At 46.0% G+C, this 25,051-nt stretch overlaps 1 protein-coding gene and 1 long non-coding RNA gene across 7 annotated transcripts in view; one reads left to right on the top strand and one right to left on the bottom strand.

Annotated features, from left to right (window-relative positions):
- Nucleotides 1-20,483, bottom strand: part of LOC122557708 (homeodomain-interacting protein kinase 3-like) — a 261,054-nt gene extending 240,571 nt beyond the window's left edge. Inside the window, exons 1-3 of one of the 5 annotated variants that reach the window (XM_043705595.2) lie at nt 20,120-20,483; nt 8,808-8,855; nt 629-724 (exon numbers count right to left, since the gene is read on the bottom strand). In XM_043705595.2, the coding sequence (XP_043561530.2) occupies nt 629-653 (25 nt within the window). In that variant the 5' untranslated portion in view covers nt 654-724; nt 8,808-8,855; nt 20,120-20,483. Of the gene's footprint in view, nt 1-505; nt 725-8,350; nt 8,724-8,807; nt 8,856-20,119 lie in introns of those variants that run through there. The other 4 variants (XM_043705593.2, XM_043705596.2, XM_043705598.2 and 1 more) reach the window with 4 other exon arrangements.
- LOC122557710 (uncharacterized) overlaps nt 8,878-25,051 on the top strand; it is a 75,977-nt gene continuing 59,803 nt past the window's right edge. The window contains exons 1-3 of one of the 2 annotated variants that reach the window (XR_015760129.1): nt 8,878-9,245; nt 9,477-9,546; nt 21,225-21,346. This is a non-coding gene — a long non-coding RNA (uncharacterized LOC122557710). The remainder of the gene's footprint in view (nt 9,246-9,476; nt 9,547-21,224; nt 21,347-25,051) is intronic. The other variant, XR_015760130.1, reaches the window with a different exon arrangement.

Raw genomic sequence — 25,051 nt, 5'->3', positions numbered from 1 at the left:
GATCAGTTGAGAGAGGAATGTTAAATTTCTGAAGTTATGGCTTTCCGGAAGTCTTGTTCAGCAAGACTGCCAAGAAAAAGCAATTTGTGACATCATCTGGTCAACATCCTGTACCCAACAAAAAACTAAATGTCAAAAGCTTACGCCAATAAGCAGAAATCTGGTGTCGTCAGCAAGAAAAAGACTGAAAACAGCACATGAGAAATAGAAGGGAGCTGTTCTGAGGTTACTATACTTTCGAGTTTTCAAAATCTGAACTGCTCTCATGCCACTTGTCAAGCTCTTTGTCTTCTAACACTGTGTCACTACAAACTACCCATCATTCTGCAGATAACAGGAGCAAAGCAGAGGCATAGCCTGAAGATAAATGAACTTCTTGGACAATACACCACAAAACCGCAGTGCACCCATAGGATTTACACACCACAAAACATTGTAAGAAAAGCATAATCAGAAAAAGAAGAAGAACATAGCTGAAAGCATCTCAGCACTAGACAAAACATACCACACAAAACTGGTCAGTCAAACTTCATCCGACGTGAGAACAAAAGGCTTTCATGCTCAGAACACAATCGCTTTCACTCTTGACACTCAACGATGCTCATTCACAATTTGCAGTTTCCCCTACCAAAGTGGTCCATTCGGATAAACATGGTTTATCTAGCGCTCCCAGTGTCTCACTAGAAGTCTTTTGGCTACGATTAACAAGTGGTTCCTCAGAGCTCTGAAGAGAAAAAAAATATTGAAAAGATTATTTAAATTGGCCTCAGAATATCTGGAATTGTCTGTCATGCATTGCTGAATTGGAACAGCAAGTGTCCATGTTCTTACTATAGTTTCAAAGTGCAACATAGTGTTAACTTGTGCCAAATGCTTACATCAGTAATCAAATACAGCATTATACACACACGGAAATTACAGGGTAGCAGTGGGGGGTTTTTTCAGCTCATATTAGTTTGTTCACTAAGCTGAAAAGTTCTTTCTTAACAATACTCATTTTTAAAAAATCTAACTTTAGTAGCTGAGGTGCAATTTGAATTGATTGTGTAACTAAATTAGCTTTCTCGAGCATTCTGTGAATACATCGGCTGGCTTGACAGCATACAAACAGCAGGAAATACATAAACAGAAGCTGTTCTTAAAAGATGGTAGCATTTAGCCAAAACATGACAGAGCTACAACAGATTACAAAGAACAAGAGAATGCGGTTGATTTAAGTTATTGGGTTAATGTTTCTTAAAGTAGGTCCACAAACAAATAAATGCAGCATTTGTTAGATTTCCATACACCTTCACCTATTTTGCTGCAATTGCTGACTTACTACCAAACTACATTTCCTGCTGTCTCTACTAATAAAAATGTTTTCCACAAATATAGTATTGTTTCAATGTAGTTGACTTTACGCTGTCTACCAAAGTAAGGAAAGGATTGTTCACGAGAAGTCACAGTTAGAGAGAAAACTGAAAGCAGTTACAGTACTTAGATCAATTGGAGCAGATTCTATCACAGCTTCAGAGCTTTACTGTGCACTTTTTGGCTATCTAGCGACATGTCTGAAATTTCTCCCCAAATCTCTTCTCTCTACCACATTTTACTCCTTCAATTCCGAAAGCGCTTAATAACCTTTAGTTCTCCTACTCTCCTATCTCCTCACATGGTTCAGTGTCAAATTTTGTGAAGTACTTTTGCATGTTTTACTACATTAAACGTGATTTTAAATATTTATGATAAATACAATTTGTCTTTGCTGATAGAAATTTAGCATGGAAACTTGAATGAGACTCCCAACTTGCATAACAGCTAAGACTCTTGATCAAGAATTCAACATGAGGAGTGGGAGAAGAAAGCCCCTTCCCACACAAATTCAGGAAATATTTGAAGGCAGACGAGTTCAGAAGTCCCCTTCTTACAATATCCAAACAAGTTTCCTGCAGTATGAATTTGCAAGACCATAACTAAAAACATAAAAAAAAGCTGGGCCCATTTCAACGCTTCGTCAATATATTTCTCAGTATATCCAAGTGCACTCGGTCACATACACAAATTTACAGATACAACATGGAAGAACCACCATATTAGCAGTAATGATCAATTATAGCTAATTGCTTAGTGAATACAATAATTAATGAACAACACACGCCTTTATAAAAAGAAGATTTTGCAGTTTCACTCTAACAGGACATTTGTTGAGAAGTCACAAGTGATTCCTGAATTTTTCACAATATAATTCTATTCCTATCTGCAAAATAGGTATTAGGTAGGTGTTTTGATGCCTGTATAATTTTATGGGCTACCCATTTAGAGGCAGATTTTATCTTAAAGGAGCCTGAAAAATACATCAAAACACTGCACAATTTGTTTGCAAATATTCAGAATATTCTCCTTACCTGGGCAGAGATTATTTATCATTACCCCACAAGACTACCACAAAGAGCACAACAAACCAACTGCCACTAACACACTGTCTAGGGACCGCACTTTTCCTTTCCAAGGTAGACATCAGCCAAGCTATCTTCCTGCCTAACTTACCACCCAAGAACCACTTTTCCCATTCTCCCTAAATCTACCATCCGGGAACAATGTGAAAAGCTGTGCCAGCATTGACTTGTTGGCAGCGTCCTTCCCTCTGCATCAGACATCCATGTATTCAAGCTCCACACTGACGGTACACTGATGTACTGAAAGAGTGTTGCAATGCTGGAGGAGCTATCTTTCAAAGCAGCTGTTAGAAACAGAATTTACCATTCCTCAGATTAATGTGAAAGATTCCATGGTGCTGTGAAAGAAGAGCTGATGAGGGCTTTCAAGATGTCCTGGTCAACTTTTGCCTCTCAACCAGCATCATCTATTAATTGGTCAAGACCTTACTACTGATCATGGGAGTTTGCTGTGTACAATTGAGCCTTTGTGTGTTTTCCCACAATTCCAGCAAAGAATACTGTTCACGAATTTTCATTGACTATAAAGCAATTCAGGATGTTGCAAGGTTGTGAAAGGTGCTGATCAATCCATGCCTTTATTTCTCTTTTCTCCTTTATCCTTCTACTCACTCTGCTACAAATCTCACTGTTCTGACTTGCTGTCAATTAAAGCACAGAACTGTAGGGACAACATGATTCACCAAATGAACATGAAGAACACTTTCTGTAACTCATCTGATTGCCATTCAGCAACCGGTTCATTCCAGATAGTGTCATCTCCTCAGGTTCACCTGCAGAGAGAAGTGGCGAAATCTGCACTGCACAGACCAGGAAAAGTCCAAATGAGAAACAACAGCGACAAACCTGAACTCTGCCTGATTAATCCGATATTCTCACAACATCCTCCACAACTCACAAGCAGCCTTTCTAGATGCTACATGCTCCTCTTTAAGTCCAACACTGTTCATTCAGGCCTGGCTTAGCTACAGCAATGCAATAATCAATAGTCTGCTCCAGCATGCCACATGCATCCTCCTTGTGCAATATAAACAGAAGGCGAAAGTGAAGACTGCAGATGCTGGAGATTAGAGTCAAGAGCATGGTGCTGGAAAAGGAAGGGCTGATGAAGGGCTTTTGCCCGAAACGTCGACTCTCCTGCTCCACGGATGCTGCCTGACTGCTGTGCTATTCCAGCACCAATATAAATATAAATCAAGCTTCCCGCTCGTCCATAGCCTGACTCACTCACAATGCCCTGTCTCACCACTATGATTATAGTCTTTGCTGAATTCATCTGTCCTGACACAACAGAACCTTCAAAACTACATAGATAACCCAATGTATTCACTTTTGTCATCTCCATGTGCTTGATTTGTTTCACAGAGATTGCTATTCCTCAGACGTGGAAACGCTGCATGCCTGAACCAGCACATAAATCAAAAATAAAATCCAAACTGTGATAATCTTAATTCAAACAAGATCAGATTACGCTGTAATCTGCTCTAGTTTCTAATCAGACCAAAAACAATGAGAAACAACTCAGTCAAGAAAATCTTCAGTGTAATAAAAGGATTCTTACTCCCAGTAAATGCAAGAATTCAAATGTTCAAAGTCCATTAAATAACAAACAAGATTATCAAAGGTAGAAATGTACGTGCACATCACCACCAGCTGACACACACACACACACACACACACACACACACACACACACACACACACACACACACACACACACACACACACACACACACACACACACACACACACACACAAACACACACACACACACTCTCCCTTTCAACACACACACACACACACTCTCCCTTTCAAACAGATTCAGCAGAGTTGTTTGTTGATGAGATAACATTAAATGCTAACGATCCAACTTCACCACAGAAAATGCCAATAAGGTGGGTCAAGGGAAACCTGATGAGAAGGTTCATCTTAAGCATTAAGCAGTTTAATTGGAAACATGTACAATATGAAACCTTTCCCCATTTCGATAATGTATCGAAACAATATAAACATAACTTCTTGTCTTGTTCGCATGATAATATAGTTTAATAACTTGAAGGTTCTTCCCCCCCTTAAAAGTATCTATTAACCAATCTCCTCTACCTTGATGACTGAACAAACTACTCTCTGTCACCATATCACAGAGTTCAGCACAAACTGGCCAACAAACAATTCAACAGCAAAAACTGTTGCCATGCAACTACTCTGGATAAACAAGGTCATTGATCACAACTACTGTGCTCAGAACTGATAACAAAGGCAAGCAAGCAATCGGATTATCTTTGTACTAGCACACAATGTGCAACACTAAATGTTAGTCAATTACAGGTCACATAGGAAAACTGGCAGCTTGTGCAAAAACAACTCAATAATCAAACACAGTCGAACAGATACATGCATGCACAGACATTGAATCGTACACAAACAAACTCTATCACACAAACACAAATGCAGCAACATGCAGACACACAGAGGCACATACAGAAACACCCATTCCCACACAGTCAGGTCATTTTGTCCAACTAAACTTTAAATGATCCATAAATAGAAAAATACAAAAGTTACACCAGCCCTTCTGGTCCAATGATTCCATGTCAGCAGTCATTTTCTATCACTTACCTACCTTGCAAAGTCCTTTTGTACCCTTTCCTTCATTCACCTCTCTCATCTAATATTGAATATTGCCATAGTTTCAGCCTAAACAACTAATATTGCCTCGCAACTCTGTGTGAGCAAGTTTACAACTTCTTGTGTTTAATCTTGTATTCACTTATTAGATTGGCAATGATCACCATAATTCATTCAGAAATTATATGTTTGTTAAACCAAACACAAGGTAGCAAAAGTAATGTGTGTCTTCTTCTACTTCCACCATCAGATACTCCTCCAGCAAAGGTATGTTCAACTCAAATGCATCATGTACGCATGCACATGCTCCAGTTATTTGCCTGTTAGTCATTATGTAATCATTCACCCTGTGAAGACTGAGGATTCTGGGTTAGCTACTGTTGAAAGACACAGATGGATAAAACTTGTCGCCATCAAACTAGTTCTAAAACTTCTAATACTGAGATAAGAATGTGGATCTGAGGTAAAGAAGTTTTTAAAAAACATTCTTCCCACCATTAGTCATTAGATTATTAAAGCTTTTGGACCCAAGTTCATACACTGATCTCATGGACTAGTCCCTTTGCTTCCCTCCATTACATGACAACTGATCAAAGAGTGGTTCAATGGGTGGTGAGGAGGAAGTCAACATTTTGCCCTTAAAGTAGCTCACCTGCAAAAACATCAACATCTTCAGGATAACCAAAGATTTAGAGATTGTCCTCATACATGGTGGATAAGGAAAAGATTCAGGTTACTCTGACACACTCTGACATACTCTCTGAAACAGAGAGAGACAAAGTACTTGTACTGTTGCTTCTGATGTACTGGTGTGCAGGACAAATCTGACCTGCTCTGTGTCTCATCATGGAAAGATTGAAAGAGGCTTTCTTGGACCATTAAAGACTGACAAAAATAAAACCATCAAACCATCATCCATGTAATACGAAACTTGAAAAGTGATGCTACTGATTCCAATTAGATATTCACTCAGAATGAGAATAGCTCATGAGTGATATTGTGAGTTATGATATCTGACTGGTAATCTAGGGCCCTGAATCGGTTAGCCACTGAATCTGAGTTCAAATCACATTATGGCAATTTGACAACTACAATTTTAAAAATATGGAAATTAAAAATTATGTCCATAAAGCTGTTGGATTGTCATTAAACCCCATATAGTTCACTAATGTTTTGTAATGCAGAAATTCTGCTGTCTTAACCCTATCAGGACATTTATGCATCTCTAGTACTGCACAAACATTGTCGGTACTTAGCTGTAGTCTGTTGTGGCCTATGAAGTCATTCAGTTGTCAGAGCAACTAGGGACAAGCAAAACAGGCTGCCCTTGCAAGCAACACCCACATTTTACAAATAACGGTGTAGGCAAGGTTTATACTTCTCTGCTGAAGAAAAGACCCAAATCCACAATAATTTCCCTTCCCCTGTGCGCATGAAGGTAATATGATGTAAAACTATCCGTTTTGAATTAACTTGTGTGATTTTCTTTCTCATGGAAGAAATGTGGGGACTGGGCAAGAAAGTGGAGCTGAAGTCAAAGATCAGCCGTAATTGCAATTGAATGGTGGAGCAGGTGCAATAAGCTCTATGGTCTACTCCTGTTCCGATTTAGTATGCCCTAAAGTTAGGAGAGTGCTAGCTGCAAAATTTAGATTTGACATCCATTTCCAACTGAAGAATTCCTGTAATTTAGACAAACACTACCTCGTTCTGAATCTCATCTGAACCACTGGAACAGATGCACACAATAACTGCAGCCCACAACGCTGAACCCTCTGAGTCCCAAAGAGGCTATGGCATCAAAACAAAAGAAAGTCATCAAAGACTGTGACTGTTTCAGTTTGTAGGAAAAATATTCAGCTCATGCATGCAGCACTTTGACTTAAACATACTACCACCAAAAATTGACATCACATTTCTTATGCACAGGTTATGTGACAGAAGATCAGCTGTGTCGGACACATACCCAAGAGATTATCTTTCCCCACATGAGAAGCGGTTTACACCTGCTTATATCAACACCACCATGCCGCCTTTTGTTCAAGCCTAGCAGTTCTCTGAAGTTGCGAAAGCTCTGATAATGTCTCTCCACTCCTAGAACTCCCTCCTCAACAAGAAATTGTGATCTACACTAACTCCAACCGTCATATAATTTCAAAGCATGGAAACTGGCTATTCAGCCCAAACAGCTGTATGGTGATTATGTCCATGGACCTCCGAGCCCCTTACTTCACCATATGCTCTCAACATATCCTTCTATTCCGTTCCCCCTCTTGCCCTTATCTAGCTTCCCAGGGCAAAATAAGATCACATTGCTACATGGGCCCTGAAAAGTTAAGGTTTAAGAGTGTAGTCTGATGAAACATATGAAATGATTTACAGCTGCAATACTACACAACTAGTAAACTGAAATACTGTAATAGGGTAGACATTCGGCCACAGGTTTGCTTGTCACTTGCTACCCTAGGGTTAAAGCTCCAATTCCAATGACTGAAAGTTGCTCCTTTGTACTCACATTTTCACTGGATAGTTTTTTGAGCCATGACTGTGACACAGCAGATTCAGCACAACTCAAGCGGATCAATGAAACAGTTCCCCTCCATAACCCGAACTGTATTCATTTCCAATCCCTCTGCATTGAGAAGAAATTCGTGATTTGGCTACCTTGGGCTAAATCAAGTTTCCAATTCTCCCACAAAGCACATTGCCTGCTTTCACCTAATGTTATAGGTGACATCAGCAATATGCCACGTGCAAACACCAAAGGCAGCTGTCCCTCTAAAGCTGTTAGACAGAACTACTTTACAACACTATCTGCATATGCATGTAGTGTGATACACGATGCAGACTGCCAGTTCCTGCCATTAATGTTTAGTCTTTTAGTTTCACATAAGCCTCCCAAAATATAACACAGCTTGCAGCTCATCACCAAAAGTTCTTATAACATTCATATTGTAAAGATTACTTAAAAAGAACCACAAGCAAGGTTCACCAACTTACAATTTGATATTCTGCTCCCATCACAGCTACAGACTAGGAAAGGGGGAGTTGTGTCCTGTAAGACTCTCTAGTCCCCTAATGCTGCACGCCAATAATGCAGAGCCTCATTCACAGAAGGCTCCCTGGAAACTGTCATCCAGATATGATTGAGAGAATGATAGCCTTCAGCAAGCACAGCTGTCAGGTCAGCACTGAGAGAGGCTAACCACTCCCCACCCACAATAACCAACACCCTCCCAACCCAAATTTGCACACCCCCAACAAGCAACTGGCTCAGAACTCACAGAAATAATACGTGGACTTCCTTTCTCTTGCGATCTGAATTTGTTGCCATAGCAAAGTGCAGTCAGCTGTTTGATGGTGGTGGTGGTGGGGTGGTAGGGAATGAACTGTCAGAGCTCGAATAAAGTCAGCCCATAAGAGCTCTGATCATCACAGCTTGTGTTTCCAAGTCGCTCTCTGTTCCTGCTTGTTCCCGGTCTTTAAAGACTGTTTCCTGGAATTAGTCCCTGCACTGGAGTCACAATTCTGTTCCTTTTGATGACACCCAGAGGCAAAAAAAAATGGAAGCTAGCGCAGTCAAATGTAGAAATTTAGCCCATCAAAAGTTTGGAAAAATACTCGTCTCTGTCCCATACAACATGGGACACTTTCTCCACCTGTTTACTGATATCGAAGCTTTGGTAAGATCCAAGGACGTGGTCACTAGTGAACTGGCACAACACCAGTTTGTAAACCTACCTGCCAGCTGATCTAACTTTAGATTTTGTGTTTCTTTCTGGAATGTTCCTACATGGGTAAAAATGAGAGGCTTGTTTACACTCAAGAAGCTGTTTTTGGAATACAGAGGCACGAGCAAAAGTAAATGAAAAGTTCTCCACGACGCAACCACCTTCCCTCCCTGCCATTGAAAAGTTTGTTCAACCAGCTTCACAATGTGATTGGAAACCGCATCTAAAGGACTGGAGTTAGCAGAAACCACACAGTGCCGTGGCCCAATACGCAATCATTTTAAAGCCAGCGGGCATCACATTCAACATTCATCAGGTTTGGACTCTGATCCCAATCTCTTTTGGGAATTACAAGCTTCCAGTAAAGAGGCAGGAGGAATCACATTGGCCGGATAAAGAGACTGCTTATGGTTTGGCACAGAGACACCCGGCACTATTTAAAACTGAGGTATTTTTAGATCTTAAAATTTTCTGTACTGAATATGTTTAAAACTGTGCTTCCAAGCCCAGATAGAATACTAAGCAGCAAAGTAATTAGCACAGCTGAACAAAGAGGGTCTCTTCGGCACGAGATGCTCAGTAAGGTTATGGCATTTCTATAAGTCTGTCTCTTGTCCATTGTTCCACAAGCAATGTCATTTCTGTTGTACATTCTTACTAATGTTTTCTGTAATTACAGCACTGTGTCCCACTAGGAAGTTAAACTTATGTGGTTGGTGTTTGGGACAGGAGGTAGGGATCTCTGCGAGGTAAGTAAGATTTAACCAAGTCTTGTGGAGGGCCTTTTGCAGAGGACTAATGTTAAATTTTACAGGGGCCTTAGGAAGTCTTCAGAATTACAGCTAGTCTTGAAAAATATATTAGTCTCGACTGAGCAGAGGGAGTTGACAGAGAGGTTCTATGGTGAAGTTTACTGGCATCCCAAAGAGTATAATATGCATCATGGGTACAAGGTAGAAGTCTCAAAGATAGTGTTGTTTACTGTGGGAATGTGAAAAATATACTGTGAACAGAGAACTTGAGAAGATAATATTTATTAGGGACACAAGGTTCAGGGTGGTTATCATTCACAATTATGGATAGGAAGAGTAAATGTTTATGCAGGACCCATTGATGGAAGGGGCAGCTGAAGGTCAACATTTCAAGCAGGTTCGGGAACAACTGCACTTAAAGCAAGGGATGGGGAGGGCTTAAGGATGGTTGGGAGGAGGTACAGTTTAAGCAATGGCCAGGGTGTAAGGGCAGCTACAGTTAAAGAACAATCAGAGGTAAATATAGTTAATCCAGTAATCTGAGTGCAGGCACAATTTAAGGGCAGTTGAGGTACATCAAGTTTAAGCAGGGGTCATATAACAGGTACAGTTTAAGTGCAGATGAAGGACTCGTGTAGTTGAAGCTGGCTTCAGGAGCAGATACAGTTTAAGGGCAGTAGGGACAGATATAGTTTATCAGAGGTTAGGGAGCAAGTACAGTTTAAACAGGAAACACAGGTATAAATTAAGCAGGGGCAGCTTCAGTTTAAGAAGGGGTCAGTTTGGGTGCAATTTAAGTGCAATTAGGGAGAATGGGTACAATATAAATGGGTGTCAGAGGCTGGGAACAGTTTAAGGAAGGTCAGAGGATTAGTGCTGTTTAGCAGGAGTGGGGAAAACAAACATTTTAGTGAGGATCAGGGACAGGTATATTGTAGCCAGACAGCAGGGACCACTTCCAATTCAAAGGGGAGTTAATTTTAGTTTGGTAGATATCAGGGCAGGTATAGTTTAGCAAGAATTAGTGGAAGGTAAGATTGAAAAAGAGATTGGAATCAGATACTATTTGGCTGGAAATTGGAGTAAAGGTACAGTATAATGGGGATTGGAGGGCAGATATCATTTAGTGGGGATCAGGTACAGTTTAGCTGAGGAGCAGGGGGCAGATACAGTTTAGTGCGATCGGGTGGGGTCAGGTACAGGTGAGTGGGGATCAGGTGGGGCAAGATAACTTCAGGGCGGATTGAAGGGCAGATGCAGTTTAATGAGGATCTGTTGAGATTAGTCAAGATGCAGAGGCAGATATGGTTTAGCTGGGCCACAGGGGCAGATACATTTTAACGGGGATCAGAGGGAAGTAAAGTTTAGTGGGGATCACGGGCAGATACAGTTTCGTGGGAATCAGGTGGAGCAAGTATTTAGTGGGAATTGGAGGACAGATATGGGGTGAGAACTGTTTTGTGGGGAGAGGTACAGTGTAGTTGGCATCAAATACAATGAAGTGGGTATTAGCTACTGAGTAGTGGCAGCAGGTTACGTTTGTTGGGCCCAAGGGCCTGTTTCCATACCGTAGGGACTGTAATTTCTAAATATATGCTCAAAAAAAAAGTATGGTGGCGCAGTGGCTTAGTGGTTAGCACTGCTGCCTCACAGCACCAGAGATCCGGGCTCGATTCCAGCCTCGGGCTACTGTCTGTGTGGAGTTTGCACATTCTCTCCGTGTCTGCGTGGGTTTCCTCCGGGTGCTCCGGTTTCCTCCCACAATTCAAAGATGTGCAGGTCAGGTGAATTGGTCATGCTAAATTGCCCGTAGTGTCAGGTGCATTAGTCAGGGGTAAATATAGGGTTGGGGAATGGGTCTGGTTACTCTTTGGAGGGTCAGTGTGGACTTGTTGAGCCGAAGGGCCTGTTTCTATACTGTAGGGAATCTAATCTCATATGGTTTGGTGTGGTCACGTACAGTTTAGCTAAAAGTGGGGATCAAGTAGAGATTGGATCCAGGCCAGTACAGTTTAGTGAGGATTGAAGGGCAGGTGCAGGTTATTGGGGATCTGGTAAAGTTAGCTAACAAGCAGAGGGCAGACACAGTTTAGCTGGCCAACTGGGGGCGAATACAGTTGGGGATCAGATGGTAGAAAAAGGTGAGTGAGGATCAGGGGGCAGGTAAGTTTAGCAAAGATCAGGGGCAGTTACAGTTTAGTGAGGATTGGGGATCAGATACAATTTATTGGAGATCAAGAAGCAGGTATAGTTTAGTGTCAGTTTGGGGTGAGAACTGTTTTGTGGGGTCAGGTAGTGTAGCTGGCATCAGATACAATGAAGTGGGTATTAGCTACAGAGTAGTGGGCATCAGGTTACGTTTCACAGGGATCAGAGAGACTTTCGCAGGGATGACAGATCAGACATAGTTTAGTGGGGACTGGGGGGGAACCGGCTCAGTTTAGAGAGGTTTGAGGGGGAATCAGGCACGGTTTAATGGAGATTACGGGGGAATCAGGTACAGTTTAGTGAGGTTTGACGGGCAATCATGCACGGTTTAGTGAGGATTGGAGGGATCAGGTACAGTTTAATGAGGATTGGGGGGGATCAGGTACAAATTAATGAGGACTGGGGAGATTCAGGTACAGTTTAGAAATGATTAGGGGGGATCAGATACAGTTTAGTGAGGATTGCGGGTATCAGATACCGTTTAATGAGGATTGAGGGGATAAGGTACAGTTTATTGAGAATTGAGGGGATCAGATACAGTTTAGTGAGAATTGAGGGGATCAGATACAGTTTAGTGAGGATTGGGGAGATCAGATACAGTTTAGTGAGGATTGGGGAGATCAGATTCAGTTTAGTGAGGATTGGGGGATCAGATACAGTTTAGTGAGGATTGGGGGGATCAGATACAGTTTAGTGAGGATTGGGGGGATCAGATACAGTTTAGTGAGGATTGGGGAGATCAGATTCAGTTTAGTGAGGATTGGGGGGATCAGATACAGTTTAGTGAGGATTGGGGAGATCAGATTCAGTTTAGTGAGGATTGGGGGGATCAGATACAGTTTAGTGAGGATTGGGGGGATCAGATACAGTTTAGTGAGGATTGGGGAGATCAGATACAGTTTAGTGAGGATTGGGGGGATCAGATACAGTTTAGTGAGGATTAGGGTGATCAAGTAGTGTGTAGTGAGGATTGGGGGGATCAGATACAGTTTAGTGAGGATTGGGGTGATCAGGTAGTATGTAGTGAGAATCCAGGATCCGATACAATGTACTAAGGATCAGGTGAAGTGTAATGGGGATTAGGGATCAGTTACACTGGTGCAGATCAGAGATCAGATAGAGTGTAGTGGGGCTTGAAGATCAGGTGAAGTGTAGAGGGAATAACTACAGTGCAGTGGGGATGAGGGATCAGGTACACTGTGGTGGAGATCGGGAATGAGATACAGTGTAGTGGGGATCAGGGATCAGGTGAAGTGTAGTGGGGATCGGATACACTAGTGCAGATTGGGGATCAGATATAGTGTCATGGGGATTGAGGATCAGGTGAAGTGTAGAGGGAATAAGCGATCGGCTGCACTGTAGTGGGGATCGGGAATTGGGCGAAGTATAGTGGGGATCAGGGATCAAGCACAGTGTAATGGGGACTGGAGATTAGGTACAGTGTAGAGGTAGCCGGGGATCAGGTACAATATAGATTAGATTAGATTCCCTACAGTGTAGAAACAGGCCCTTCGACCCAACAAGTCCATACCGACCCTCCGAAGAGTAACCCACCCAGACCCATTTCCCTCTGACAAATGCACCTAACACTTTGGGTAATTTAGCATGACAAATTCACCTGACCTGCACATCTTTGGACTGTGGGAGGAAACTGGAGCACCCAGGGAGAATGTGCAAACTCTACACAGACAGTCACCCTAGGATGGAATCAAACCTGGGGCCCTGGTGCTATCAGGCAGCAGTGCTTAACCACTGAGCCACTGTGCTGCCCCACAAGTGGGGATCGGGGATCAGATACAGTGTACCAAGGATCGGGGACCAGGTACAGTGTAGTGGTGACTGGGGAAAAGGTACAGTGTAGAGGGAATCGGGAAACATGTACAGCGTAGTGGGGATTGGGTGAAATGTAGATGGATATCAGAGATCAGGTACAGTGTAGTGAGGATGGGGGAATCAGGTAAGTTTACTGGGAATCAGGGATCAGGTGAAGTGTAGAGGGGATCGATGTTCAGGTACACAAGTGGAGAATGGGGATCAGGTACAGTGTAGAGGGAATCGGGGATCAGGTACAGTGTAGTGGGGATTGGGAATCCGGTGAAGTGTAGAGGGAATCGGGGATCAGGTACAGTGCAGTGGGAATCTCGAAACAGGTACAGTGTGTGGGGATTGGGGATCAGGTACACTGTAGTGGGGATCAGGTGAAGTGTAGAAGGAATTAGGGATCAGGTACAGTGCAGAGGGAATCAGGTATAGTGCAGAGGGAATCAGGTACAGTGTAGTGAGAATTCGGGATCCGATACAATGTACTAAGGATCAGGTGAAGTGTAATGGGGATTAGGGATCAGTTACACTGGTGCAGATCAGAGATCAGATAGATTGTAGTGGGGATTGAAGATCAGGTGAAGTGTAGAGGGAATAAGGGATCAGCTACAGTGTAGTGACGGGGATCGGGAATCAGATACAGTGTAGTGGGGATCAGGGATCAGGTGAAGTGTAGTGGGGATCAGGTACGCTAGTGCAGATCAGGGATCAGATATAGTGTCATGGGGATTGAGGATCAGGTGAAGTGTAGAGGGAATAAGCGATCAGCTGCACTGTAGTGGGGATCGGGAGTTGGGCGAAGTATAGTGGGGATCAGGGATCAAGCACAGTGTAATGGGGACTGGAGATTAGGTACAGTGTAGAGGTAGCCGGGGATCAGGTGCAGTGGGGATCGGTGATCAGGTACACTATAGTGGGGATCGGGGATCAGGTACAGTGTAGTGGGGATCGGTGATCAGGTACACTGTAGTGGGGATCGGGGATAAGGTGCATTGTAGTGGGGATCGGGGATCAGGTGCAGTATAGTGGGGATCGGGGATCAGGTACACTGTAGTGGGGATCGGGGATCAGGTACAGTGTAGTGGGGATCGGTGATCAGGTACACTGTAGTGGGGATCGGGGATAAGGTGCATTGTAGTGGGGATCGGGGATCAGGTGCAGTATAGTGGGGATCGGGGATCAGGTACACTGTAGTGGGCAATCAGGGGTCAGGTACAGTGTAGTGGGGATCGGGGATCAGGTACAGTGTAGTGGGGTTCGGGGATCAGGTATTGTGGAGTGGGGATCGGGGATCAGGTACAGTGTAATGTTGGTCTCGGTGATCAGGTCCAGTGCAGTGCGGATCGGGGATCAAGTACAGTGTAACGGGGATCGGGGTCAGGTACAGTGTAGTGGGGGTCGGGGATCAGGTGCAGTGTAGTGGGGATCGGGAATCAGGTACACTGTAGTGTGGATCGGGGATCAGGTGCAGTGTAGTGGGGATAGGGGATTAGGTACAGCGTAATGGGGTCGGGGATCAGGTACAGTGTAGTGCGGACCGGGGATCAGGTGCAGTGTAGTGGGGATCAGGTGCAGTGTAGTGGGGATCAGGTACAGTGTAGTGGGGATCAGGGATCAGGTACAGAGTAATGGGGATCGGGGATCAGGTACAGTGTAGTGGGGATCAGGGATCAGGTACAGTGTAATGGGGATCGGGGATCAGGTACAGTGTAGTGCGGATCGGGATCAGGTGCAGTGTAGTGGGGATCGGGATCAGGTGCAGTGTAGTGGGGATCAGGTGCAGCGTAGTGGGGATCAGGTGCAGTGTAGTGGGGATCAGGTACAGTGTAGTGGGGATCAGGTGCAGTGTAGTGGGGATCAGGTACAGTGTAGTCGGGATCAGGGATCAGGTACAGAGTAATGGGGATCGGGGATCAGGTACAGTGGAGTGGGGATCAGGGATCAGGTACAGTGTAATGGGGATTGGGGATCAGGTATAGTGTAGTGCGGATCAGGGATCAGGTGCAGTGTAGTGGGGATCGGGGATCAGTTGCACTGTAGTGGGGATCGGGGATTAGGTGCAGTGCAATGGGGATCGGAGATCAGGTGCAGTGCAGTGCGGATCGGGGATCAAGTACAGTGTAATGGGGATCGGGATCAGGTGCACTGTAGTGGGGATAGGGGATCAGGGACAGTATAATGGGGTTGGGGACCAGGTGCAGTGTCGTGGGGATCAGGGATCAGGAACCTGTAGTGGGCAATCGGGGTCAGGTACAGTGTAGTGGGGATCGGGGATCAGGTACAGTAAAATGTTGGTCTCGGGGATCAGGTGCAGTGCGGTGGGGATCGGCGATCAGGTACAGTGTAGTGGGGATCGGGGATCAGGTGCAGTGTAGTGAGGATCGGGGATCAGGTACAGTGTAGTGGGGATCGGGGTTCAGGTGCTATGTAGTGGGGATCGGGGATCAGGTGCAGTGTACTGGGGATCGGGGATCAGGTGCACTGTACTGGGAATCGGGGATTAGGTGCAGTGTAGTGGGGATCGGGGATTAGGTGCAGTGTAGTGGGGATCGGGGATCAGGTGCAGTGTACTGGGGATCGGGGATCAGGTGCACTGTACTGGGAATCGGGGATTAGGTGCAGTGTAGTGGGGATCGGGGATTAGGTGCAGTGTAGTGGGGATCGGGGATCAGGTGCAGTGTACTGGGGATCGGGGATCAGGTGCACTGTACTGGGAATCGGGGATTAGGTGCACTGTACTGGGAATCGGGGATTAGGTGCAGTGTAGTGGGGATCGGGGATCAGGTGCAGTGTACTGGGGATCGGGGATCAGGTGCACTGTACTGGGAATCGGGGATTAGGTGCAGTGTAGTGGGGATCGGGGATCAGGTGCAGTGTAGTTGGGATCGGGGATCAGCTACAGTGTACTGGGGATCGTGGATCAGGTGCACTGTAGTGGGGATCGCGGGTCAAGTGCAGTGTAGTGGGGATCGGGGATCAGGTGCAGTGTAATGGGGATCGGGGAGCAGGTGCAGTGTAGTGGGGATCAGGTACAGTGTAGTGGGGATCGGGGATCAGGTGCAGTGTAGTGGGGATTGGGGATCAGGTGCAGGGTAGTGGGGATCGGGGATCAGGTGCAGTGTAGTGGGGATCGGGGATCAGGTGCAGGGTAGTGGGTTCGAGGATCAGGTGCAGTGTAGTGGGGATCAGGTGCAGTGTAGTGGGGATCGGGGAGCAGGTGCAGTGTAGTGGGGATCGGGGATTAGGTGCAGTGAAATGGGGATCGGGGATTAGGGACAGTGTAGTGGGGACCGGGGATTAGGTGCAGTGAAATGGGGATCAGGGATTAGGGGCAGTGTAGTGTGGACCGGGGAACAGGTGCAGTGTAGGGGGGATCGGAGATCAGGTGCAGTGTAGTGGGGATCAGATGCAGTGTAGTGGGGATCGGGGATTAGGTGCAGTGAAATGGGGATCGGGGATTAGGGACAGTGTAGTGGGGATCGGGGAACAGGTGCAGTGTAGTGGGGATCGGAGATCAGGTGCAGTGTAGTGGGGATCAGATGCAGTGTAGTGGGGATCGGGGATTAGGTGCAGTGAAATGGGGATCGGGGATTAGGGACAGTGTAGTGGGGATCGGGGAACAGGTGCAGTGTAGTGGGGATCGGAGATCAGGTGCAGTGTAGTGGGGATCAGATGCAGTGTAGTGGGGATCGGGGATTAGGTGCAGTGAAATGGGGATCGGGGATTAGGGACAGTGTAGTGGGGATCGGGGAACAGGTGCAGTGTAGTGGGGATCGGAGATCAGGTGCAGTGTAGTGGGGATCAGGTGCAGTGTAGTGGGGATCAGGATCAGGTACAGTGTAGTGGGGATCGGGGATCAGGTGCAGTGTAGTGGGGATCAGGTACAGTGTAGTGGGGACCGGGGATAAGGTGCAGTGTAGTGGGGATCAGGGATCAGGTGCAGTGTAATGGGGATCGGGGATCAGGTACACTGTAGTGTTAGGATCTGGGATCAGGTGCAGTGTAGTGGGGATCGGGGATCAGGTACAGTGTAGTGTTAGGATCGGGGATCAGGTGCAGTGTAATGGGGATTGGGGATCAGGTACACTGTAGTGGGGATCGGGGATCAGGTACAGCGTAGTGTTAGGATCGGGGATCAGGTGCAGTGTAGTGGGGATCGGGGATCAGGTACAGTGTAGTGGGGATCGGGGATCAGGTGCAGTGTAGTGGGGATCGGGGATCAGGTACAGTGTAATGCTGGTCTTGGGGATCAGGTGCAGTGTAGTAGGGATCGGGGATCAGGTGCAGTGTAATGCTGGTCTTGGGGATCAGGTGCAGTATAGTGGGGATCGGGGATCAGGTGCAGTGTCGTGGGGATCGGTGATCAGATACACAGTAGTGGGGATCGGGGATCAGGTACACTGTAGTGGGGATCGGGGATCAGTACAGTGTAGTGGGGATCGGGATCAGGTGCAGTGTAGTGGGGATCAGGGATCAGGTGCAGTGTAATGGGAATCGGGGATCAGGTACACTGTAGTGTTAGGATCTGGGATCAGGTGCAGTGTAGTGGGGATCGGGGATCAGGTACAGTGTAGTGGGGAATCAGGGATCAAGTGCAGTGTAGTCGGCATCGTGGATCAGGTACAGTATAATGGGGATCAGGATCAGGTACACTGTAGTGGGGATCGGCGATCAGGTGCAGTGTAGCGGGGTTCGCGGATCAGGTGCAGTGTAGTGGGGATCAGGTACAGTGTAGTGGGGATTGGGGATCAGGTGCAGTGTATTGGGGATTGGGGATCAGGTGCAGTGTATTGGGGATTGGGGATCAGGTGCAGTGTAGTGGGGATTGGGGATCAGGTGCAGTGTAGTGGGGATTGGGGATCAGGTGCAGTGTAGTGGGGATTGGGGATCAGGTGCAGTGTATTGGGGATTGGGGATCAGGTGCAGTGTAATGGGAATCGGGGATCAGGTGCACTGTAGTGGGGATCAGGTACAGTGTAGTGGGGATAGGGGATCTGGTACAGTGTAGTGTTAGGATCAGGGATCAGGTACAGTGTAGTGGGGATCGGGGATCAGGTACAGTGTAGTGGGGATTGGGGATCAGGTGCAGTGTATTGGGGATTGGGGATCAGGTGCAGTGTATTGGGGATTGGGGATCAGGTGCAGTGTAGTGGGGATTGGGGATCAGGTGCAGTGTAGTGGGGATTGGGGATCAGGTGCAGTGTAGTGGGGATTGGGGATCAGGTGCAGTGTATTGGGGATTGGGGATCAGGTGCAGTGTAATGGGAATCGGGGATCAGGTGCACTGTAGTGGGGATCAGGTACAGTGTAGTGGGGATAGGGGATCTGGTACAGTGTAGTGTTAGGATCAGGGATCAGGTACAGTGTAGTGGGGATCGGGGATCAGGTGCAGTGTAGTGGGGATAGGGGATCTGGTACAGTGTAGTGTTAGGATCGGGCATCAGGTACAGTATAGTGGGGATCGGGGATCAGGTACAGTGTAGTGGGGATCGGGGATCTGGTACAGTGTAGTGTTAGGATCGGGGATCAGGTACAGTGCAGTGGGGATCGGGGATCAGGTACAGTGTAGTGGGGATCGGGGATCAGGTGCAGTGTAGTGGGGATCGGGGATCAGGTACAGTGTAGTGGGGATCGGGGATCAGGTACAGTGTAGTGGGGATCGGGGATCAGGTGCAGTGTAGTGGGGATCGGGGATCAGGTGCAGTGTAGTGGGGATCGGGGATCAGGTACAGTGTAGTGGGGATCGGGGATCAGGTGCAGTGTAGTGGGGATCGGGGATCAGGTACAGTGTAGTGGGGATCGGGGATCAGGTACAGTGTAGTGGGGATCGGGGATCAGGTGCAGTGTAGTGGGGATCGCGGGTCAAGTGCAGTGTAGTGGGGATCGGGGATCAGGTGCAGTGTAGTGGGGATCGGGGATCAGGTACAGTGTAGTGGGGATCGAGGATCAGGTGCAGTGTAGTGGGGATCGCGGGTCAAGTGCAGTGTAGTGGGGATTGGGGATCAGGTACAGTGTAGTGGGGATTGGGGATCAGGTATAGTGTAGTGGGGATCGGGGATCAGGTACAGTGTAGTGGGGATCGGGGATCAGGTACAGTGTAGTGGGGATCGGGGATCAGGTACAGTGTAGTGGGGATCAGGTAGAGTGTAAGGGGATCGGGGATCAGTGGGGATAGGGGATCAGGTGCAGTGTAATGGGGATCGGGGGTTAATAGGGAATCGGGGATCAGGTACAGTGTAGTGGGGATCGGGGATCAGGTACAGTGTAGTGGGGATCGGGGGTTAATAGGGAATCGGGGATCAGGTGCAGTGTAGTGGGGATCAGGTAGAGTGTAAGGGGATCGGGGATCAGTGGGGATCGGTGATCAGGTAGAGTGTAATGAGGATCGGGGATCAGGTGAAATGTAGTGGGGATCATGCCCTGAGAAATGTGAAGCCTCACGTTGCCGATGAGCCTGAGCTAAAGTTTTGAAGTGAAGAGGTCGGAGGTTTTTGAGGACAGCCCGCAGCACAGGTGCCCGTCCTCCGGGAGCGGCTCTTACCTTGACGGGGAGGAAGCAGGGGGTAGCGGTGCGGCGGTGCCGGAGCCGATCCGGATCCCGATTCCGATGCAGTGGCCGCGCGGTGGAGCCGGAGCTGAGCCGTGTCCGCTGCATACTCGGCTCAGGCCGCTGCTGCCATCCTGTCCGCCTCGGCCGGTGTTGAGGGTGGGTGAGGGGGGGGGCGGTGGTTAGGGCGTCCGGCTTCTCCCCTAACCCTGCCTCAGCCGCACCACCGGCTCCATGGACACATGGCCGACCGTCGGGGAGAGAGAGACTCAAAGGATCGCGGTGCCTATCGGCCGCCGCTGGCGATCGCAGCCCGAACCCAACATCAACAACAACATGTCCGGGCGCAGCTCAATCTGTCTGAGCGAGATACACTGCGCCTGCGCGCAGAAGCCGGGGTAGGCGGGGTCAGGGGGCGGGGAAAGGTGGCAGGGCGGGGTCAGGCTGTTGGGGGCGTGTTCAAGTGGAGGGGGCGGGGTCAGATTGAGGAGGCGTGTCTGGGTACCGCGTGCGGGTCAGGTGGAGCGGAGCAGGGTCAGGGGGCGGGGCTACCGGTGAAACGTCATCCGTCGGAGGGGGCGGGATCAGTGTGAGGGGGTGGGGTCAACGGAAAGGGCGGGGCCAAGGTGACGGTTTTTATGCGCGAGGAGGCGGGACTAGAGTGACAGGCTTGGTCAGGGAGAGGGGCGGGGACGGACTGAAGCGCGGCGTCAGAATGAGGGGTCGGAGTCAGACTGTGGGGTCGGAAACGACAGAGGAGGCGGGGTCATGCTGTGTGGGGGGCGGGTCAGACTAAAGGGGCGTGGTAAGACTGAGGGGAGGGGTTCGCCACTTTAAAGCACTCGGACTCAATATTGAATTCCACAGCTTCAGAGTGTGACCTCTGTATTACATTATTTGTAGATTCTCATCCTTCTCTGGCCGTGTTTTGTGTATGCTTTGTTAATTTTGATCTCAGCAAAACAAAAAAATTTTTACAGCTCACATTAACATCTATTTTACGTATCCATCTCTCCTTTGCAATTACCACTGCCTCAGTGTTTTGCTCTGGGCACCTTCCCAATCTGTTCTCCTCACTCTTTCTCTTCACTCTCCACAGCATGAAAATACATTTTTCAACTCATCGAAAGAAAACTGGATTCTGGTTGCTCCGGCCGAATAGCAAGTCCAGAGCCAGGGTCACGGGTTGAGATAAGGACAAAATTCTTCATCCAGACAGTGGTGAGCCTGTGAAATTCTCTGCCACAGGAAGCGGTTGAGCTCAAAACATTGAATGTTTTCAAGGAGGAGTTAAAGGAAGCAAAAGGTTCAGAAAGGAAGCAGGAACAGGGTACAGAGTTAGAATATTAGCCGTGATCAAACTGAGTGGAGGAGCAGACTCAAACGGCCGAACGGATTACTCTTATGCCTATTTTCTATGTTTCCACAGACTGAACATAAAGTCTGTGTCTCTCACCACAGAGGCCGCCAGACCTGCTGAGTTTCTCTCACACTTTATGTTTTTATCCATAATTTACCTGCCTTTTTATGCAAACGTTGACAGAAAGCATGGACTAGGTTTCTGTACACAACAAGCATAATACAAGTAAGTGGATTCCAGCTAAAGGTAAATAACTATGAACTTTAACCCCGATAAAACGTTTTTAAATGTATAAAGTCAGACATGGACGGAAAAAAAGATGACATTATGGATGGGGGCAATTGCAAGGCAATTCAGTAGTCTCTGTTGAGATGTCATTTTTTGGCTTGTCAGGACTTACTGTTAGGCAATCTCACTCTTCTCCAGGTACTTTAATGAATTCCTTGACTTTGTTGGTTTACAGTAACTGGTGAGAGAAAATAAGTCAGCTTTCTTCGGGCTTTAAGTGTTTTCATACTGCAGTGTCAAAGACCGAACCTTCCTTTCTAGAAATCTCAAGGCTTCTGTCTATCTCTTTCATATTCACAAGCTAATTGGGAGCCAATCACAGAATCATTGTGAAGGAGAAGCCCTTTGCCATTGACCAGTAATCATCACTCCACAGCTACTTGTTCCAGCTGAATCTCATTTTGTAAACATTCTCCATTTCTAGTTCATCAGCTACTAAACTTCACTGTCAGTGCACCAATTCCTTCCAAAATTCTTTAGTTTTAAAACAGTCTTTTTTTCCATTTCAGTCAACTGTCTATAGAAAAATAGAAAGATATAGTCTTTAAATGCCTCCAATCTTTGAAGGAAAAAAAGTCATTTCAAAAGTATGTTTTGTCACTAAATATACAACACACAAACAATCAAACACAAGACTTACATCCATTCATCTTTGCATCCCCTCTTACACAACATTATTAAATTGTATCATTTATTAGACCTTTAACTTATTCCAAAATTTTACACTCAGGTCCATGCAATTGCAATATCTTTTCTAGCAGTGTGGATCATTTTGACATTAGATGATTGAAACAAAAGACTCCACCTGAGTAGAGTTGCATTTTGTGTGTTAAACTTTTCAATGAAGGCCAATGGATTACGATTAGTGTAAATGTCTGTTTGCTTGTTACTGTTTTAGACATGGACTTCAAAGTGTTGCAAAAATAATAATAATCCCAAAATCTCTTTTTCTACCATTAAGACATCTTCTGATACTGCTTCAGTTTTTTATAGAAGTATCCCACTGACTTTTCTATTGCTGACTCATCATCTGGTAACAAGACTTTACCTATTCTCCAAGCTACAATCTATCTAATTTTTCCTGCCACTACATAGACCTCTAAGGTCAATGCACAGCAGTGGCTTCTGGAACTAGAGGTCTACAAGCACAGATCCTCTCAACATTGCTCCAAGTCACTAGTGTCAATTGCCATTTTGAAAGATCTGGAGAAATTACAGACAGCCTGAAATAACTCCACAGAGAGTGATATCGCGTCATCAAGTCAGTCCACATTTATAAGTGCAGAGTCCTTGATACTAATGCTCCTGTTCTTTTTTTTAGGCCTTGACACTGATCCAGCTCCCTCAGAGCCAGGTCTCAGAGTGAACAAAACCTCTGACAGTCCTGCTTGTCTCTTTTTGCCCCCACATTACCTCATGCTCCTGTTTGTTTCCAACAGCTATGGGTCTCTGATTGGACCAGATTAACAGCCTCAATCAAGGCATTCATTTTCTATGATATCTGCCTGGCTGACCTTATTACAGCCAATATGCATTCATTTAATAGGACTGCCTTCAGTCTCTCAAAGGCTGCCTTGCATTCTGCTCAATGTTACCTTAAGGTTTGTGATGTTATGGGCCACCAGACGCGCTCAAAACATTTCAAGAATGTAGCCCAGACCCTAACTTTGCTAGTTGTTTTAAGCAGGTGTAATGTGGATATTCCAGGAGAGATGCAGCTGGCCAAACCATTTAGTTTTAAACAAACCAGAATTTATTTACAAGATTAGTGAATGAAACACAAACAAAAGAGAACAGAGTATTGAATAACTTAACCTATCCAAAAACCCAACAGATTATCCCAACTTAATGATGCTGCTCCAAATACCTGCAACAATCCCCATAAACACCCCTTTGCACAAAAGGTAAATTCAAATACAGGGTCTTGAAGGAGATAGAGAGAGACAGAGAGAGATGGCAGCATAGAACACCCTCCTCCATGTCGTTGTTTCTGGGATCAGCACCTCAAACTGAACTGACTGCTTTCAATAAATAGCCAGCCTGCTAAAGCCGAACCAAACCAAAGAAAAGCTGAGCAGGGAGAACCAGCCTTTCTTTGTATAAGTTCTTTTTTTTTATTTCAAAGCCTTTTGTCCAAGGCAGTAGCTGTTAGCTATAATCAAATTGGCCCTAAAGACCATCTAAGCCAGACTTTTTGGAATTGCTGCATTTACGACCTCTCTGAAAAAGTAGCCAAGGACATCATCGCAGAGATTGCTCAAGGGCCTCGCAGTTCCACAGAGCTGGGATGAAAATTTGAGGGAGCACTTATTCTGCTCTGATCTACCACTGTTGCTTGTTTCTTTTATAAGATTCATGAAAGGTACAGCTCTTGTGTGCAGATTATATGCAAACTTTAGGCAAAACCTATACATTCTTAAAACTCTGTGATTTCTCATTTAGTTTTAGGCATGGGAATTCTATTAGAGCTTTCACTTTAGATACTAGGTAAGTTACTCTTGCTTTCGCAAATTCACTTCTGGCTAAATTTGTTACTAAGCCAGTCAACTGTAATTACTAGAACAGGCCTTAGACCTGTCTGACATGATCTTCCCATGGGTTTCTCTATCCCACAATCTCGTATAAATACATCACACAGTTATAAACCTCACCTACAACTTGACTCAAATGTCTGGAATGGAGCTAGAGCATTATTTAACCCAAATGAAATCACTCAGCATTGTTATAACCCATTTGGTACAAGGTTAATATTTATTTACCCCTTTATGTTAGTGGCACTTGCCTGTGCCCCTTCAATAGTTCAATCTTAGAAAGGAACGAGCCACTACCAACCCAATGAATATGGTCTTCTAATCTTGGATTTGGGGATGAATCTGTCGTCATGGCTGCATTTACCTTCAGTCTGATGGATCCATCCAGTTTAAGCACTAACACCTACTAGTGAACTCTAGAGGCTTTGGCCAGGTGAGTCAAATGGTTTTCCAGCAGGCCTGCTGCAGTGTTCCAGTGAGCCTCAGTGCAAGCTGGAATGACAGCAACTCATTTTCCACTCGGGGACCCTGCAGCCTGCAGTACTCAACATCAAGTTCAATAACTTTAGAGCCTGATTCCATCCTTCCTTGTTTTTTACCCACCCCACACCTGGTCCAGTTCGGACATGGGTTGCTTTTAGCACGGTCGCCCATTCTTTCCTACTCTTAGCTCTTATTTTCATTTATTCAGCGTTTCTTCTGGCCAGGCCTGCTATCCATAATCTCCTTGTTTACCTACCCCTTTCA

Source organism: Chiloscyllium plagiosum, unplaced genomic scaffold, assembly GCF_037043375.1.
Source record: "Chiloscyllium plagiosum isolate Xiang-an unplaced genomic scaffold, Cpla_swu_hap1 HiC_scaffold_18, whole genome shotgun sequence".
NCBI lineage: Eukaryota > Metazoa > Chordata > Chondrichthyes > Orectolobiformes > Hemiscylliidae > Chiloscyllium > Chiloscyllium plagiosum.
The sequence above is the reverse complement of the archived record's forward strand: the minus strand, read 5'-3'. Positions and strand labels throughout refer to the sequence as shown.